The sequence below is a fragment of the Balaenoptera ricei genome, chromosome 13 (assembly GCF_028023285.1).
Source record: "Balaenoptera ricei isolate mBalRic1 chromosome 13, mBalRic1.hap2, whole genome shotgun sequence".
Taxonomy (NCBI): Eukaryota; Metazoa; Chordata; class Mammalia; order Artiodactyla; family Balaenopteridae; genus Balaenoptera; species Balaenoptera ricei.
The window spans coordinates 49153385-49172862 of record NC_082651.1 but is presented as its reverse complement, the minus strand read 5'-3'; the positions used below and the strand labels follow the sequence as shown (position 1 = coordinate 49172862).

The 19478-nt window shown below is 36.7% G+C and overlaps 1 protein-coding gene across 2 annotated transcripts in view; it reads right to left on the bottom strand.

The window, feature by feature from the left end:
- Window positions 1-8570: 8570 nt before the first annotated feature.
- Window positions 8571-19478, bottom strand: part of WDPCP (WD repeat containing planar cell polarity effector) — a 418665-nt gene continuing 407757 nt past the window's right edge. The window contains exon 17 of one of the 2 annotated variants that reach the window (XM_059943231.1): window positions 8571-8653. In XM_059943231.1, coding sequence (XP_059799214.1) covers window positions 8603-8653 — 51 coding nt within the window. In that variant the 3' untranslated portion in view covers window positions 8571-8602. The remainder of the gene's footprint in view (window positions 8654-19478) is intronic. The other variant, XM_059943237.1, reaches the window with a different exon arrangement.

The following is a 19478-nucleotide window of genomic DNA, read 5'->3' as shown; positions in this document are numbered from 1 at the left end:
GAAAACTGGACAGCTACATGTAAAAGAATGAAACTCTTAACACCACACACAAAAATAAACTCAAAATGGGTTAAAGATGTAAATGCAAGACCAGATACTATAAAACTCCTAGAGGAAAACATAGGCAGAACACTCTTTGACATAAATTGCAGCAATATCTTTTTGGATTCATCTCCTACAGTACTGAAAATAAAAACAAATATAAACAAATGGGACCTAATTAAACTTAAAAGCTTTTGCACAGCAAAGGACACTATCAACAAAATGAAAAGACAGCCTATAGAATGGGAGAAAATATTTGCAAATGATGCAACTGACAAGGGATTAATCTCCAAAATATACAAACAGCTCATACAGCTCAACATCAAAAACAAAACAGAAACAAAAACAACCCAATCAAAAAATGGGCAGAAGATCTAAATAGACGTTTCTCCAAAGAAGATGTACAGACGGCCATGAAAAGATGCTCAGCATCACTAATTATTAGAGAAATGCAAATCAAAACTACAATGAGATATCACCTCACATGGATTAGAATGGTCATCATCAGGCTTCCCTGGTGGCGCAGTGGTTAGGAGTCTGCCTGCCAATGCAGGGGACATGGGTTCGAGACCTGGTCTGGGAAGGTCCCACACGCCGCGGAGTAACTAAGCCTGTGTGCCACAACTACTGAGCCTGCGCTCGAGAGCCCGTGAGCCACAACTGCTGAAGCCCACGCACCTAGAGCCCATGCCGCAACAAGAGAAGCCACTGCAATGAGAAGCCTGCACATCACAAGGAAGAGAAAGCCCGCAACTAGAGAAAGCCTACATGCAGCAACGAAGACCCAACGTAGCCAAAAATAAACAAATAAAATAAATTTATTAAAAAAAAAGAATGGCCATCATCAAAAAGTTTACAAATAATAAATGCTAGAGAGGGTATGAAGGAAAAAGGAACCCTCCTACACTGTTGGGAATGTAAATTGGTACAACCATTATAGAGAACAGTATGGAGTTCTCTTAAAACACTAAAAATAGAGCTACCATATGATCCTGCAATCCCACTCCTGGGCATATATCCTGAGAAAACTATAATTTGAAAAGATAACATGCTCCTCAGTGTTCATTGCAGCACTATTTACGATAGCCAAGACATTGAAACAACCTTAAATGTCCATTGACAGATGAATGGATAAAGAAGTTGTGGTATATATATACAGTGGAATACTGCTTGGCCATAAAAAAAAGAATGAAATAATGCCATTTGCAGCAACATGGATGGACTTAGAGATTATCAAACTAAGGTGAGGTAAGCCAGACAGAAAAAGATAAATATCATGTAATATCACTTATATGTGGAATCTAAAAAAAAATGATACAAATGAACTTATATACAAAACAGAAACAGACCCACAGACATAAAAAACAAACTTATGGTTACTGAAGGGGAAAGGGGATGGGGAGGGATAAATTAGGAGGTTGGGATTAACATATATACACTACTATATATAAATTAGATAACCAACAAGGACCTACTGTATAGCACACGGAACTATACTCAATATTTTGTAATAACCTGTAAGGGAAAAGAATCTGAAAAAGATATATATATATATATATATATATATATATATACATACATACATATATATATATACGCATACATGTATATATATACAACTGAATCACTGTGCTGTACACCTGAAGCTAACATGACATTGTAAATCAACTATACTTCGATAAGATTTTTAAAAAAAAATTAACAATACTGAACTGCTTTAAATAAATAAATAAATAAGTAAATTAAAAAAAAAAAAAAGACCTGGGGAAAAAAATCTAAAAATAGATCTACAATATGATCCAGCAGTTTCACTACTGGGTATATGCCCAAAGAAAACACTACTTTGAAAAGATACATGCACCACAGTGTTCATAGCAGCATCATTTACAGTAGTCAAGATACGGAAGCAATCCAGGTGTACATTCAGTAGATGAATGGATAAAGAAGAAGTGATATGTATGAACAAAGGAATATTACTCAGCCATAGAAAAGAATGACAGATTTCCACTTAAAACAGTATGGATGGACCTGGAGAGTATTATGCTTAGTGAAATAAATCAGACAAAGACAAATACTGTATATCACTTATATGTAGAATCTAAAAAATATAACAAACTAGTGAATATAACAAAACAGACTCACAGATAGAGAACAAACTACTGTTTACCAATGGGGAGAGGGATGGGGGAGGGACAAGACACGAGTAAAGGATTAAGAAGTACAGACTTCTATGTATAAAATAAGATACAAGGATATATTGTACCCCACAGGGGACATAGCCAATATTTTATAATAACTTTAAATAGAATATAATCTGTAAAAATATTGAGTCACTGTGTTGTACATCTGAACCTAATATAATATTGTAAATCAACAATACTTTAATAATACTGTGAAAAGATACAAAAATATTAAGACAATAGTGTAAGATAAGAATAATCAATATAGAGTTAACCAATTAAAACCAGAAAGTAAAAGATTAAATAATTAAATAATAAAGCATCCTCAAATGATAAAAAGTAAAATAATCAAAGATTAAGGAGATTTAAAAAATAAAATCGAACAAAAATTGAGGCGATAAGTAGATACGCAAATTAAATCTCTTTTGGAACTTCCCTGGTGGCCCAGTGGTTAAGACTCCACGCTCCCAATGCAGGGGGCCTGGATTTGATCCTTGGTCAGGGAACTAGATCCCTCATGCTGCAACTAAAAGATCCTGCATGCCGCAGCTAAAGATCCCACGTGCCGCAACTAAGACCTGGCGCAACCAAATAAGTAAATAAATATGTAATTTTTAAATTAAATCTTTTTTAAAAAAATAATTATCAATTTCATTTTAGGTTATCCCACCTTGGCCCATGGCACTCCCTCAGGACTTGTCTAGAATTCCATCCTCTTGACCTCTGACAGGATCCTCCAACTCTAGTAGTGCCCTCCAGGCGGCACTCCTTAGCCTAGGTCTGTTTATTTTTTTTTATTTAAAAAATTTTTTAATTTTGGCCATGCCACGTGCCTTAGTTCCCTAACCAGGGATTGAATCTGGCCCCTTGTCAGTGAAAGGGTGGAGTCCTAACCACTGGACTGCCAGGGTATTTCCTCAAATTAAATCTTGACGTTAGCATCCTGTAAGAGAAGAATAAAAAGTGTCTTCTGAGCTGCGGAAGCTTCACAGCTTGAGTGCCTTACTGCAGATTGCTATGGGATAGAGGACAGTACCTACTTAATAGTGCCATTTCTATCATGCTTCTCACATTTGAAAAAGCATCAGTTCTCAGATATTTTAAACGAAATTTGAAAGAGTATGCTTCTTTCTTCATTGTGTCATGTTTTCAAGTCCTTAATTATTTTGTAAAACTTTGTGTATGAATGTTTCTGAATCATTGTTACAATCAAGGAATGTTTGGTTGTAACAACAGAAGGACACCCAAAAAGGTTCAGGTAAAAGGGTAGGGAGAGTTGATATCTTAAAAGGGCATTTCATTTCATTCAACTGCTGGCAGCCTCCAGGAAACAGTTCTCTGGAACCAGCTGTCTTGTTGACATTTCTCTGCATGTTTGCTTTTCTCTTCTCATTTGTTATAAATTGACTTTCCTGCTCATGCATTCACTTGCACATGGCCATATCATGACCATCTCAAAATGATAGCCTAAGACCTAGGTCTTAGTCTACATGACTTCTGGTTGTTCTTCCCACAATTAAATATACATGTTCTAATTCCAGATCCCCAGGAAAGAGTAATAAATTGCTTCAATCAGTTGTGTTCTGGAGGTACAGTTGGGAGTGAGGGGACAGGGTCAAATGGCACAAAGGACGTTTGCCTTCCTGGGTTACGAGCAGGGCAGGTTTTCAAAGAAGATATTATTGGCATCTCTCTCTTTTTTTTTTTTTTAAGTTAACCATTTTTTAAAAATATTTATTTTTGCTACATTGGGTCTTCATTGCTGTGCGCAGGCGGACTTTATCTAGTTGCAGTGAGCGGGGGCTGCTCTTCGTTGAGGTGCACAGGCTTCTCATTGCGGTGGCTTCTCGTTGCAGAGCATGGACTCCAGGCACACAGGCTTCAGTAGTTGTGGCACGAGGGCTCAGTAGTTGTGGCTCATGGGCTCAGTAGTTGTGGCTCGTGGCCTCTAGAGCACAGGCTCAGTAGCTGAGGTGCACGGGCTTAGTTGCTCCGTGGCATGTGGGATCTTCCCACACCAGGGCTTGAACCCATGTCCCCTGCATTGGCAGGTGGATTCTTAACCGCTGTGCCACCAGGGCAGTCCCTATTCGCTGGCATCTCTTGTATACGTAATTAATAATTTTATTTTTTATATGTAATGTGAATAACTACAGAGTAAAGAAAGGGTTCTTCTTTTTAGTCTGACCATGTCTTTCATTCTACCTGTGAATTATGTGAGCACATCTCTCCTCTCTTGATAGTGGTAACTTCAGTGAGTGATCACAGAATGAGATCATGCTGACTTCTAGATAGAACCCCCTTAAATAAATCTCTATATTTAAGGTTTACTTATTAATTTTATATTAAATGTTATCAAATGAAGACTTTAATTCTACCTCTTAAAATTAAATGACATTTATTTCACATTTTAAAATAATTAAGTCCATTCATGTTAACATAGACATTTTTTGACATTTGACATTTTAAAATAAGTACATTCATGTCATATAGATTTTAAAACCTAATATTTTAGGATTTAATTCTTGTTCTTTGTACATTTATAGAATCACTTCCTGTTTAATTTTAAAATCTGAATTTCTCTTAGCATGCAGAATAAATAGATTATGATATATTGAAGGGCTAAGCTTCACTGTCTTGTGTCAGATTAATCCCACATATATAGGTCATCACTTATACTGACAGAAATATGGCTGCAATTCAGCAAAAAAGTGCAGTGGATAAGTTTTTTTATATAGGATGAATCCTATGCTTCTTGACTGGTTGTTGTGTAATTCTCCAAACAAACGAACAAACAAACCTCCATGATTTGGGAAAAAAAAATTGGTGATTATTTAACTAGGATTATAGTTTCTAGATTATTAAAATATGGGAAATATTGCTACTTCTGAAAATTAGCTCTTTTTTGGTGTTATTTTAATGAGGTAGCAGATCTTAATGTACTTCTTTCAGAGACTTCCAGGTCATATTGTAAGGTAAAACTGTATGTTACATACATACTTATAAGATCATGGTAAAATACACATAACATAAAATGTATCATCTTAACCGTTTTTAAGTGTACAGTTCAGTAGTATTAAGTATATTCACATTATACTGCCAATCTTCAGAACTTTTTTGTCTTGCAAAACTGAAACTCTATACCATTAAACAGCTCCTCCTGATTTCCGCTGTGTCCTAGCCCCTGGCAACCACCATTCTACTTTCTGTTTCTATGATTTTGACTACTCTAGATACCTCATATAACTGAAAGCACACAGTATTTGTCTTTTTGTGACTGGCTTCTTTCACTTAGCATAATGTCCTCAAGGTTCATCTGTGCTGTAGCGTGTGTCAGAATTTACCTTCCTTTTTAAGACTGAGTATTCCATTGTATATATATATATATATATACCACATTTTGTTTATCCATTCATCCTTTGGTGGGACACTTGGGCTGCTTTCACCTTTTAGCTATTATAAATAATACTGCTATGAACATGGGTGTACAGATACATATACCAGAAAAGGAATTGCTGGATGATATAGTACTATTTTAAGTTTTTTTTAGGAACCGCTATGCTGTCTTCCATAGTGGCTGCACCATTTTACATTCCTACCAGTAGTCCGCAGGGTTCCAGTTCTTCCGCATCCTTGCTGACATTTGCTTTCTTTTTTGTCCTTAATAGCCATCCTAATGTGGTGAAGTGGTATCTCATTGTGGTTTTGGCTTGCCTTTCCCTAATGATTAGTGATGTTGAATATCTTTTCATGTGATTACTGGCCATTTGTATTATCTTCTTTGGAGAAATGTTTATTCAGGTTCTTTGCCCATTTTTCAACTGGGCTGTATTTTTATTGCTGTAGGAGTTCTTATAAGATATATGGTTTGCAAAATTTTTCTCTCATTCCATAAGTTGCTTTTTCACTCTGTTGATAATGTCCTTTGATGAACAAAACGTTTTAAATTTTGATGTAGTCCAATTTATTTATTTTTACCTTTGTTGCCTGTACTTTTGGTGTCACATCCAAGAAGTTGCCAAATCTAACGTAATGAGGCTTTTCCCTATGTTTTATTCTAAGAATTTTACATAAATTAGGTATTATGTTTTGGTCTTTGATCTATTTTTAGTTAATTTTTATATATGGTGCAAGGTAAGGGTCCAACTTCATTCTTTGGCATGTGGATATCCAGTTTTCCCAATACTAAAATCACTTGATTATATCTGTGAGGGTTTATATCTGGGTTGTCCATTCTATTCCATTGGTCTGTATGTCTTTACATACTTTAAAATAATACAGTTAATAAAGTTTTAGAATATAACATCACTTGTAAATTTGATAATTCTTTTCTTTACTAACATGTCAATAGTTGGTAAGAAGCAAATATAATATCAGTTTTGGTTATTTGGCTTTTTAGTGAAAGCAAACCATTTAGAAACAGGTATTCCAAACACAGTTTATTTTGGTAATCAGGCACAATGTCATCACTAATATGAGTTACTGTGGAACTTTTTGGGGATCTGAGAATGTCAGAGAATAGTTGAAAAAGCTCATGCATCTATTCCTGAAGGAGAAAATGTGAACCTGTCAGTGCTAGTGCAGATGCTACCTAGCTGTTCTTGTTTGTGCCTCTGTTTTCACTTTAGAGCAGTGGAAGTTCATTCATCATCCTTCCCGTCTGTAGCAGAGCAGAAATATCAATTTATTGGAATATTTAATAAATACCCCCAGGTTCACAACATTTTGAAAGCACAACATTTGTAAATCATGGACACTCTTGAAGATGTCATGTATAACATATTCTTACTATTGTCTGAACTTGGTTTTCTACATATTTGAGTTAATTTTTCCAGGGGCATGTGAAGTGGGAAAAATGGGGAATTTATCTAAGAACTAAATTTTGTTTAATTTTCACCTAGATAACTGGCAAACCTACCATCATCATCATTATATAGAACAAAATAATTTTATTTATATCCATATTTTATCTTAATATCTCATTTAAATTTTTACTTTTTAGTATGAACTATGGTCTACTCACAAAGGACCTAGAAACAGTACTGAACTTTTCTGCCAGTCTCTAGACAGTGGCCAAATGAACAAAAGGATATGGTAGATCAGAAAATGTGTTTTGTATTTCTGGTTAATGACTGTTTACTAGAAAATCTGGAGAAATTGTTGCATTCTTGACAAAGCCATGTTTTTCTCAATATAATGTTTTCTTTAAAAAATCTGTTAACTTTTGATTATTATGCTAAAGAAAGATAGGAATAGTAAAAAGAAAATTTGCTGGTAACTTTTCATTTCTTTTTAGTATGGTTCAGGTACTATGTAATACTAAAACTTTTCCAGAGCATGTTGAAAAATCTAATTTGGGTTTCACCTCCTTTCTGTATTGTATCCTCTGGTAGTGGTACAGAGGAATAGGAAGTAGGGAGAAAAATCTGAAGTATAAAAGACTTCAATCTAATTAACTCTTAACTATAAGATTTAAATATATAATGTACCTCATATACAATATTTGAAAAAGATGTTGATTATTATAGACATTTATGGTTGTGAAATATGTGCTACCTGCTAATGAATGGGGATCAAGAACTGTGAAGGGTCTGAGGTTTTTACCCTACTTGCAAGCCAACAAGTTATCAAACTACAGTTTCATGCTGGTAGAAGACATGAGACTCTGGGTCACAGACAAAAGAGAGTTTATTACTTACAGCAATAGTTGCTAGAGTATCAACATTTTTTTGCAGGGTGGGCATTGATTTCCTAAGTCCCATTCCCACAGGGTGATGTGAAGAGGGCCAGGTGACGCACACTCATTGGGCTGTGTAAAGGGTAGGAACTCTGAGCTTAGAGAATTCAAACCTTTTATAACAGATTGTAAGCATATTGCTCCAGAAGGAGATAGTATCTGTGTTCCAAGGGGCAGTCAGTGCCTCATTATCAGTAATTCAAGAGACCCATGGAAAATTGTCTTCCAACAATGGGCCTGGGCTGAACTTTTCGCTTAATAAATACTTTATTCATCATGCAAATTAATAATATAAACAATATCACAAGAGGAGATGTTTAAAATACTTGGGAGAACCAAGTTTAAATATCCTACTTTTGAAGCACCTAATAATGTACAATTTAAGGAACTTCAGAAATTTTACATCATTGAAAATAAGTAAGTTAAAAACTTTTACTTAAGATGACTTTGCTGTTATGCTGCATGTTTTTGAAACTAATAAAACTTTACTTTGAAAATACTCTGAATTTAAATGTTTTAACTAATTCATATTATCTCTCCTCTTTTTAATTCATATTAGGGAGATTTTAATCTATATCAGGCCATGAAAAAGTTTAGATGTGAAAAATGTGGGTTTCTTAAAAATAAAAACCAAGTTCCTTATTTATACCAAACCGAAGTGAACCATTCTGAGAGAACCACCATCTCCGATTTCCTGAAAGTAAACAGATAGAAACAATTAAAATCATGTTTAAGCAGAGAGTAAAAAATAATTGACTTAATATTTATATCTTTAATATTCTTAATTTAAATATTTAAAAACAGTGAAACAATAAAAAGTTTAAAATGAATTGTATATGTGTAAACAAGAGAACTGTGTATTTATCTTACTCTTAAAATTTTGCTAGAGTGTTTATAAAAATCAGTGAAGAGAAATAACATATGAAGCATAAGACATTAAAGAAGGAAGGATAAGATGTTAGTTGAAATTTGGAAGCATCTGAAATGTTGCATACTGTGGGTCTTCATTTGTGATTCCACCTATTTGATTTTTTTTTTAAGATTTATTATTTATTTATTTTTATTTTATTTATTTTTGCTGCGTTGGGTCTTAGTTGCGGCACATGGGATCTTCGTTGAGGCATGCAGGATCTTTCTTTGTGGCACGCGAGCTTCTCTCTAGTTGTGGCGTGCAGGTTTTTTTTCTCTTCACTAGTTGTGGCATGCAGGCTCCAGGGTGCGTGGGCTCTGTAGTTGTGGCGCACGGGGTCCAGAGCACGTGGGTTCTCTAGTTTGTGGCTCGCGGGCTCTAGTTGAGTTGTGCGAGCTCAGTAGTTGTGGCATGCAGGCTTAGTTGCCCCACGGCATGTGGGATCTTAGTTCCCTGACCAGGGATCGAACCCACATCCCCTGCATTGGAAGGTGGATTCTTTACCACTGGACCACCAGGAAAGTCCCCACCTATTTGATTTTACAATACTGTCTGTTCTAAAAGGTCCCATGTAGCATATATTTCTTTTTTTTTTTAATTAATTAATTAATTTATTTATTTATTTATTTTTGGCTCTGTTGGGTCTTCTTTGCTGTGCGTGGGCTTTCTCTAGTTGCGGTGAGTGGGGGCTCCTCTTCAATGTGGTGCACAGGCTTCTCGTTGTGGTGGCTTCTCTAGTTGTGGAGCATGGACTCTAGGCACATGGGCTTCAGTAGTTGTGGCACGTGGACTCAGTAGTTGTGGCTCATGGGCTTAGTTGCTCCACGGCATGTGGGATCTTCCCAGACCAGGGATCGAACCTGTGTCCCCTGCATTGGCCGGTGGATTCTTAACCACTGTGCCACCAGGGAAGTCCCAAGCATATATTTCTTAATTTTGATGTTTTACTGAAGATTTAATAGTGGCTCCTGAGATACTGGTTCATAGAAAAGATCGTGTGTTTATAAGCCCTTTATAAAACAGTATGAAGCTACAAAGAGATACTAACAAGAATCTCATCCATTTCCCATTTCTTATTCTTTCTGTCTTTCACATCTCCCCATCAACCCTATCAAGTATAGAAAAACAGAGGATTTTATGATAGGATTCTGAAGTTGGAGAGTGTTTAAATGTAAGACTAAATGTGAGTAATTTTATTTGAAAAAACAATACAGTGGGGACATTTTTGAAAGTTTGGAGATAACCTAATTAGAGTTGAAATGGTAAAGGGGAAAGGTAAAGAGAGTAGGCATGATGGTTAATATTTAAACTAACATGTCATAACTGGAGACATTTCTCTTATTAAAAATTATTTAAAATTTTATTCCTTAAGCTATATCTTGAAAGTTCTTTTTACTAAAAGAAGCCTTTCAGAAAGTCATTACATTATTCTATTTTAAGTAGTCATATCTCAAAGAAAACAGGTGTGGGGCTGGCAGGTAAGGGAAACTTGTATGTATGCATGTGCCTGTGGATCCTGATTTACACACACACATACACACACACACACACCCCAACCTGGAAAAACAAGTAACAAGAAGAATGAGTAATTTAATATTGCCTGAGGCTTGTGTGTGTGCTGGCAAGTTCAGGGGGTTTAGGTAGCTTTTAATTTAAAAACAAAAAACATTGTAAGCACTGATATTTTAAAAATATTAAGCTCCATCTCTTGGTTTATAAGCTGCCATACAAAGTCTATTTTCTATACCACTAGAATGGTCAAGAAACCTGGATTTAGCTTTTGGTCTTGTACACTGACTGGCAGAGATCCTAGGTAAATTATTTTATTTTCCTAATATCTGGTTATAATCGTTGCTGGAAGGCCAGACTTTGCATTACCCAAGAAGTGTCATCTGGTTCAGCCATTCTTGATGTTCTTTGGTGCCTTCTATCCAGGCCTTAAAGCCTGCCTTACATTAGGACTTAACATTTAAAAAAGTAAAAATCATAGAATTAATTTCTCAGTGATCTCCCAGGACTTAAATTTTTTTTTTTTCTTTTGAAGGATTTCCTTTAAAATCCATTTTATTTTTAAAAGACTTACTTCTAGACATTTCCAAGGTTTCCATGACTGTGTATTCCATGCTAAATAACCTTAACTTGTACCCTATTTACCTTAGAGGAATATTTTAATGCGTAATGCAATAATGTATTTTGTATACTCCATTATATAATCATTATTAAAGATAAAGTATATTCATTAAATAAAATTTGAAACATAGAAAGGTACTAAAATTTACCCACAGTCCCACCAGTCATATAAAACTATGGTTTAATGTGTATTTGCTTCCCGTCACTTTTTTCCACATATATGTTTTACTTATTTTTTTAAACACAGCTGAAAGCATATTGTATGTGCAGTTCTGTACATACAGTAGGTCCCCTGCATACAAACGAGTTCCGTTCTGAGAGTGAGTTTTTAAGCCCAATTTGTTTGTAAGTCCAACAAAGTTAGCCTAGGCACCCAACTAACACACTTGGCTATACAGTACTGTACCGTAATAGGTTTATACTACTTTTCACACAAATAATGCATAAAGAATAAACACAAAAAATAAAACATTTTTAATCTTACAGTACCCTGAAAAGTACAGTAGTACAGTACAACAGCTGGCATACAGGGGCTGGCATCAAGTGAACAGGCAAGAAGAGTTATTGGCTGGAGGAGGGAGAGGAGGTGGGAGATGGTAGAGCTGAAGGATCATCAGCAATAGGAGATGGAGGGCAAGATGCAATTTCACTCACGCCTGACGTTGATGGCACAGGTTCTTGTTCCTTGCTGGATTCAATTCTATCTACCCTCTTGAATAAACGATCCAGTGATGTCTGGGTAGTAGCCCTTTTTTTCTTGTCATAGATGACACGGTAGCACTGGATTGCATTTTGAACGGCTGCTGCAACCTTTGTGTACTGTTCTATGTTTCCGTCCTGTGCCTCAAAAACTAACAGTGCCTCCTCAAAGAAAATCCCCTTGCCATTTCCTGTGTCGTGAATCTCTTCGGGTCTTCAGTTACTTCTTCTTTCTCTTGTCTGTCTTTGTCCTTTATCTGGGCCTCCAATTCCATCAGGTCCTCATTAGTAAGCTCCTCCTGTTGCACAGCAGATTCCATTGCTATTGCCTGGCGCTTCTTAGCAGTACCAGCTATGTCACCACTCCTTTAAGGCTTGCTTCTGGACATCCTGGCCTTGAAATAAAGATACTGTACTACTGTACTCTATACAATACTGTACAATAAAGTACACAAAAGCACAACCACTTGTAGAGGATACACGCACGTGACAATGTATGCCAGACACGTGAACTACCTTATGTGATTGGACATGCAAATGCACGTTCGCATCTTTAAAAGTTTGCAACTTGAAGGTTCGTGTGTAGGAGACTTACTGTATTTGGCTTTTGAGTTTTTTGGCCTTACTTTAAACACTTCTCAACGCTCCCACAAAGTCTTTGTTTTCAGTGGCTAAATTTTATTATATTAATTACTATAGCTTTACTTAACCATTCCTCTTTTTGGTTAAATTTATATTGTTCCCAATTTCTTCTTTTTTATAAATAACCCTATGATAGACATTCTTAGGCATGAAGTTTTTTCTGTGTTTAGGATTATTTCCTTGGTATAGAGCTGTAGAAATGGAATTATTGTACCAAAGTTTATGAAATTTTAGGCTTCTGGATAAACACTCTAGAATTGGTAGTTTTGCTTTGTTTCTTTCCTAGTTTGGGAGGAAGTGATTTTGTTTGGTAACCGGAAGTGGTGGTTTCAACAGAGGCCGATCTTCATTTTATTACATGCTGAAATTGTGCTTACCCTTGACTGAATGCTACATGTTAATTCTTGTAATAATTTACTTCAACAAAAGGGTTTTCCCCAGGCCCTCATTTGATTTCTACATATAGTTAAGTACATTTTCTGAGCCACACCCTATTGCTGTTACCTAATGTTGGGTGATACCAGGTCACTTTCTTTGAAACGTACACAGACTTTTGTAAGCAAATTCTACAGACAAGTTAAGGTTTGCTTTGCTACAAAGTAGATTTTGACATGTTGCTCATTTAATTAATATAAATACCCTTTTTTAATACACTAAGTGATCATCTCATTATTTAATGTTAGGTTTCCCCTGTGTTACTGATGGTCTCTTATAAAGTTTCTGATTTGGCTCAACAGTAATTAAATCCCAGAAGTATACTATTTTAGAGACAGAAGAAACCTTGAAGTTTTCTAATCTGAAATTCTTTCATTTTACAGTTGAGGAAACTGAGGCTCATGTGGGATAAGTGTTTTGTCCAAAGTCACTCACTTAGTGGCAGAGTTGGGATTAGAATTAAGTTCTTATTTCCCTCTCTAGTACTTTCCCCACTTTTTTATGCCTAACAACATGTGTTCCACAGGCTGTTTTATGATTAACTCCTAGGATTGCCTATTCCTGTCATTTAACGGATGCCATAGTTCACCTCTACACAGCAGGAGAAGCTTTCCTGATAAAGTTGTCAAGTTATTCAAGTTTCACTGTTGAATATTAACTCTCCTTTTCACATATTTGGTATCATATAGCAATTTCTTCTTAATCAGCATTCCAGAGTTGTGGTGCTTGATGTTCTTTCTAGAAAATGAAATCTCACTGACTACAGTCTAGCACTTGCCAAAGGCTAGCTTGAGGCTTCTGGTACTTATGAGAGACAAGTTTGTAGATAAGCTAACTAACTTTCCAACTACTTCTGTGTTAAGTAAACAATCAGAAAGGAATGTACTTAGAACATGTCATCTCAGCTTTCCACAGAATTGTCTTCACTGAATTATTATTCAATGTAATTCCCTCAGCATTTATAGAAGATTTATAATAAAAACATCATGTGAATAGGATTTTTGTCTTTTTCAAAACCCTACATGAAGACATGTTTAGTTTGTTTTTCAGTTTTCTAACACAGTTTTTGAGTGTGAAATCCAGTGCTAGAAAAATGTTTCTATCCAGAAGAATTTACTATTTGCATACTTTAAAAAAGTAAGTCAATAAGAGCAATAATAATGAGCAGTGTTTTGGAGTTAATAAAATCCTTTCGCATTACCTAATTTAACATATCAATCCTGTGATGTTAGTAAGTATAACTATTTTCATTTTACAAATTAGGGAATAGGTATAAAGAAGTGTTTGGCAGGGGGAGATCAGCCAAGATGGCAGAAGAGAAAGACCCTGAGCTCACCTCCTCTCATGGGCACACCAAAATTACAACTATTTACGGAAAAACTATTGATGAAAAAGACCAGAACCTACCAGGAAAGATCTTCTACAACTAAAGATATAAAGGAGGAACTACCACGAGATGGGCAGGAGGAATGGAGTTGCGGTATAGTCAAGTTCCATACCCCCAGGTGGGCAACCCACAAACAGGAGGATAATTACAATTGCAGACGTTCTTCCTAAAGGACTGAGAGCTCTGAGCCCCATGTCGGGCTCCCTTGCCCGAGGAGCCTGTGCTGGGAAGACAAGCCCCAACCAGGGCAGAAGCAGTTATTTGAAAGGAGCCTGGATCAGACCAACCTGGTGATCTTAGTCTTCCAGAGAGGCAAGAGGCAACTAGAGGTCACCCTGGGGACACAGAAACTGGTGGCAGCCGTTTTGGGGAACTTATTCTACCACATGGACACTGGTGCTGGCAAGCGCCATTTTGGAATTCTCCCTCTAGCTAATTAACCTCAGGACCCAGCCTGGCCTCTGCCCAACAGCATGTAGGCACCAGTAAGTACTGTGACGCTTCAGGCCAGGCAATTAACTGGGCGGGGACACAGCCCCACCCACCAGCAGACAGGCTAACTTAAGACCCCCTGAGCCCACAGCTGCTCCTGGACATGGCCCTGCCCACCAAGGCCCAGGACTCAGCCCCACACACCATCTTGTAGGCACTAAACCCAGGAACCCCCCAGGGCCTTGCAGCCAGAGATCCTGGGAACCAGCCTCATCCATCAGCATGCGAACACCAGCCCCAGGGCAACAACAGCCAGGCAGCCTGTGGAACCAGCCTGCCCACAAGCAGGGCAGCACCAGCCCCCAGCTCCGCCCACCAGCAGGTCAACACAAGTTTCTAGACACCCTGGACACTGCAGCCAGCTGTGTCAGGAACAGGCCACACCCACCAGCAGTCTGACACCAGCTCTGGGACCCCTGGGCCCTGCAGCCAGACCCTAGGATTTGGCTCAGCATGGGCTGGCATTAGCTCCAGGACCTGGTTTCATCCACTGCTGGGTGGGCACCAGCCCCAGGATTTTCTGGACCCAGACTCCAGCCTCCAGTGAGCCAGTACTCACCCTGGGGCCCCCTAGGGTTTCATAGCCAGCTGCCTTGTGACAGAGCCCTGCCAACCAGCAGTTGGCAGCTTCCACACAAGGCAGGGCTTGGCAACCAACTGGACCAGGGACCAACCAAGCCTACCAGACCACCCACATTAGTCAGCCCACTACAGTAGAAGGGGCCACACAGCTCATGTAGGGGACACCCCTAGAGCATATAGCTCTGGCGACGAGAGGGAAGTGCACTGGTGGGATGCATAGGACATCTCCTACAAAAGGGCACTTCTTCAAGGACAGGAAATGTAACCAACATACCAGATACATAGAAATAAAACAGCAAGTTAGGCAAAATGGGGCAACAGAGGAATGTGTTCCAAATAACGAAACAAGATAAAACCCCAAAAGAAGAACTAAGTGGAGATAGGCAATCTCCCTGAGAAAGAGTTCAGTATAATGATTGTAAAGGTGATCAAATAACTTGGAAGAAAAATGGACACACAGAGTGAGAAGTTGATTAGAGTTGGAAAATATAAAGAACAACCAAAAAGAGATAAAGAATACAATAGTGAAATGAAAAATACACTAGAAGGAATCAATGGTAGACTAAATGATACAGAGGAACAGGTCAGTGAGCTGGAGGACAGGATAGTGGAAACCAATGACGCTGAACAGAAAAAAAGAATGAAGAGAAACGAGGACAGTTTAAGAGACCTCTGGGCAACATTAAGCATACTAACATTTGAATTATAGGGGTCCCAGAAGAAGAGTGAAAGGGTCCGAGAACATATTTGAAGACTATATAGCTGAAAATTTCCCTAACCTGGGAGAGGAAACAGATATCCAAGTCCTGGAAACACGGAGTCCTAAACAGGATCAACACACACCAAGATACATTGTAATTAATATGTCAAAAATTAAAGATAAAGACAGAATATTAAAAGCAGCAAGGGAAAAGCAACAAGTTACATGCAAAGGAACTCCCATAAAGCTGTCAGCTGACTTTTCAGCAGAAATTCTTCAGGCCAGAAGGGAGTGGCATGATATATTTAAAGTGATGAAAAGGAAAAGCTTACAACCAAGAATACTCTATCTGGCAAGGCTCTCATTCAGATTTGATGGTGAGATCAAAAGTTTTACAGATACACAAAAGCTAAAAGAGTTCAGCACCACCAAACCAGCTTTACAAGATACGTTAAAGTGAAAAAGAAAAGGCCAAAGAAACATGAAAATTACGAAAAGGAAAAAGCTCATTGGTAAAGGCAAACATACAGTAAAAGTAGAAAATCAACCATGTACAAGGTAGTAGGAAAGTTAAAAAACAAAAATAGTGAAATCATCTATATCCACAATAAGCAGTTAACGGATACACAAAACAATTCAATGTAAAACGTAGCATCACAAAAAGTAATTGTGAGAGGAGGAGAGTACAAATGCAGGGTTGTTAAAATGTGGTTGAAATTAAGAGATCAGCAACTTAAACACATGTATATATAAAGAGATTGCTATATATAAACCTTCTGGTAACCACAAACCAAAAATCTATAATAAATACACACACAAAAAAAGAGAAAGGAATCCAAGTGTAACACTAAAGATAGTCATCAAATCACAAGAAAATAGAACAAAGAAGAAGAAAGGAACAAAGAGAAAAGACAAAAACAACCCAAAACCAATTAACAAAGTGGCAGTAAGAATGTATATATAGATAATTAATTATAAATAGGCTACCCCAATCAAAAGACAGAGTGGCTGAATGGATACAAACAAGACCTATACATGTGCCACCTACCAGAGACTCACTTCAGATCTAAAGACACACACAGACTGAAAGTGAGAGGATGGGAAAAGGTTACTATGCAAATGGCGATCAAAAGAAAGCCAGGGTAGAAATAAATATATCAGACAAAATAGACTTTTAAGACAGACTGTTACACAAGAAGATATAACAATTGTAAATAAATATGCACCCAACATAGGAGCACCTAAATACATAAAGCAAATATTAACAGACATAAAGGGAGAAATGAACAGTAACACAATAATAGTAGGGGACTTTAACACCCCATTTACATCAATAGATTGTGCAAACAGAAAATCAATAAGGAACCAGTGACCTTAAATGACACATTTAGACCAGATGGACTTAATTGATATATATATAACATTCCACCCAAAAGCAGCAGAATATACATTCTTTTCAAGTGCACATGGGACATGCTCCAGGATGGATCACAGGCTAGGCCATAAAACAAGCCTTGGTAAATTTAGGAAACTTGAAATCACATTAAGCAAATTTTCCAACCACAACACCATGAGACTAGGAATCAACTACAAGGAAAAAATACAAATACACAGACATGTGGAGGCTAGCAATATGCTACTAAACAACCAATGGATCACTGAAGAAATCAAAGAGTAAATAAAAAAATACCTGGAGACAAATGAAAATGAAAATACAACAATCCAAAATCTATGGGATGCAACAAAAACAGTTCTAAGAGGGAAATTTGTAGTGATGCAAGCTTACTGCAGAAAACAAGAAAAATTTCAAATAAACCTAGCCTTACACCTAAAGTAACTAGAAAAAAACCAAACAAAACCCAGTTAGTAGAAGAAAAGTTATAAAGATCAAAGCAGAAATACATGAAATAGAGACTAAAAAACAATAGAAAAATCAATGAACCTAAGAGATGGTTCTGTAAAAGGATAAATAGAATTGATAAACCTTTAGCTAGGCTCATTGAGAGAAAAAGGGAGAGAGCCCAAATCAGTAAAATCAGAAATGAAAAAGGAAAGGTTGCAACCAACACCACAGAAATACAAAGGATCATAAGAGATTAATATGAACAACTATTTGTTTATAAAATGGTCAACCTAGAAGAAATGGACAAATTCCTAGAAGGGTACAATCTCCCAAGACTGAACCAGGAACAAATAGAAAATATGAATGGACCAGTTATCAGTAATGAAATTGAATCAGTAATATTGATAATAATAAGGAAAAAAAAACTCCCAATAAACAAACATCCAGAACCAGATGTCTTCACAGGTGAATTCTACCAGATTGAGAGAAGAGTTAACACCTATCGTTCTAAACTATTTTGAAAAATTGCCGAGGAAAGAATGCTTCTGAACTCATTCTATGAGGCCAGCATCATCCTGATACCAAAACCAGACAAAGATACTACAAAAAAAGAGGAAACTGTAGGCCGATATCACTGATGAACATAGATGCAAAAATCCTCAACAAAATACTAGCAAACTGAATTCAACAATACATTAAAAGGATCATACACCATGATCAAGCGGGATTTATCCCAGGAATGCAAAGATGGTTCAATATCCACAAATCAATCAATGTGATACATCACATTAACAAACTGAAAGGTAAAAACCATATGATCATCTCAATAGATGCAGAAAAAGCTTTTGACAAAATTCAGCATCCATTTATGATAGAAGTGGGTATAGAGGGGCTATACCTCAACATAATAAAGGTCGTATATGATAAGCCCACAGCTGACATCTTACTCAACGGTGAAAAGCTGAAAGCATTTTCTCTGAGATTAGGAACAAGACAAGGATGCCCACTCTTGCCAGTTTCATTCAGCATAATATTAGAAGTCCTAGCCATAGCAATGAGACAAGAAAAAGAAATAAAAAGAATCCAAATTGGAAAGGAAGAAGTAAACTTGTCACTGTTTGCAGATGACATGATACTCTACCTAGAAAATCCTTAAGATGCTACCAAAAAATTACAAGAGCTCATCAATAAATTTGGTAAAGTTGCAGGATACAAAATTAATATGCAAAAATCTGTTGCATTTCTATACACTAACAACAAAATATCAGAAAGAGAAATTAAGCAAACATCCCATTTATAGTAAAAAAAAAAAAAAAAAAAAAAAAAATCCTAGGAATAAACTTACCTAAGGAGGTAAAAGTCCTGTACTTGGAAAACTGTAAGACACTGATGAAAGAAATTGAATAAAACACAAACAGATGGAAAGATATACCATTTTCCAAACTCATAGATATAGAGAACAAACTAGTGATTATCAGTGGGGAGAGGGAAGGGGGTGGGGCAAGATAGGGGTAAGGGATTAAGAGGTAAAAACTACTATATATGTAAAATAAATAAGCTACAAGAATACATTGTACAACATAGGAAATATAGCCAGTATTTTATAATAACTATAAATGGAGTATAACCATTAAAAACTGTGAATCACTATGTTGTACACCTGAAACATATTATACATCAACTATACCTTAATAAGAAA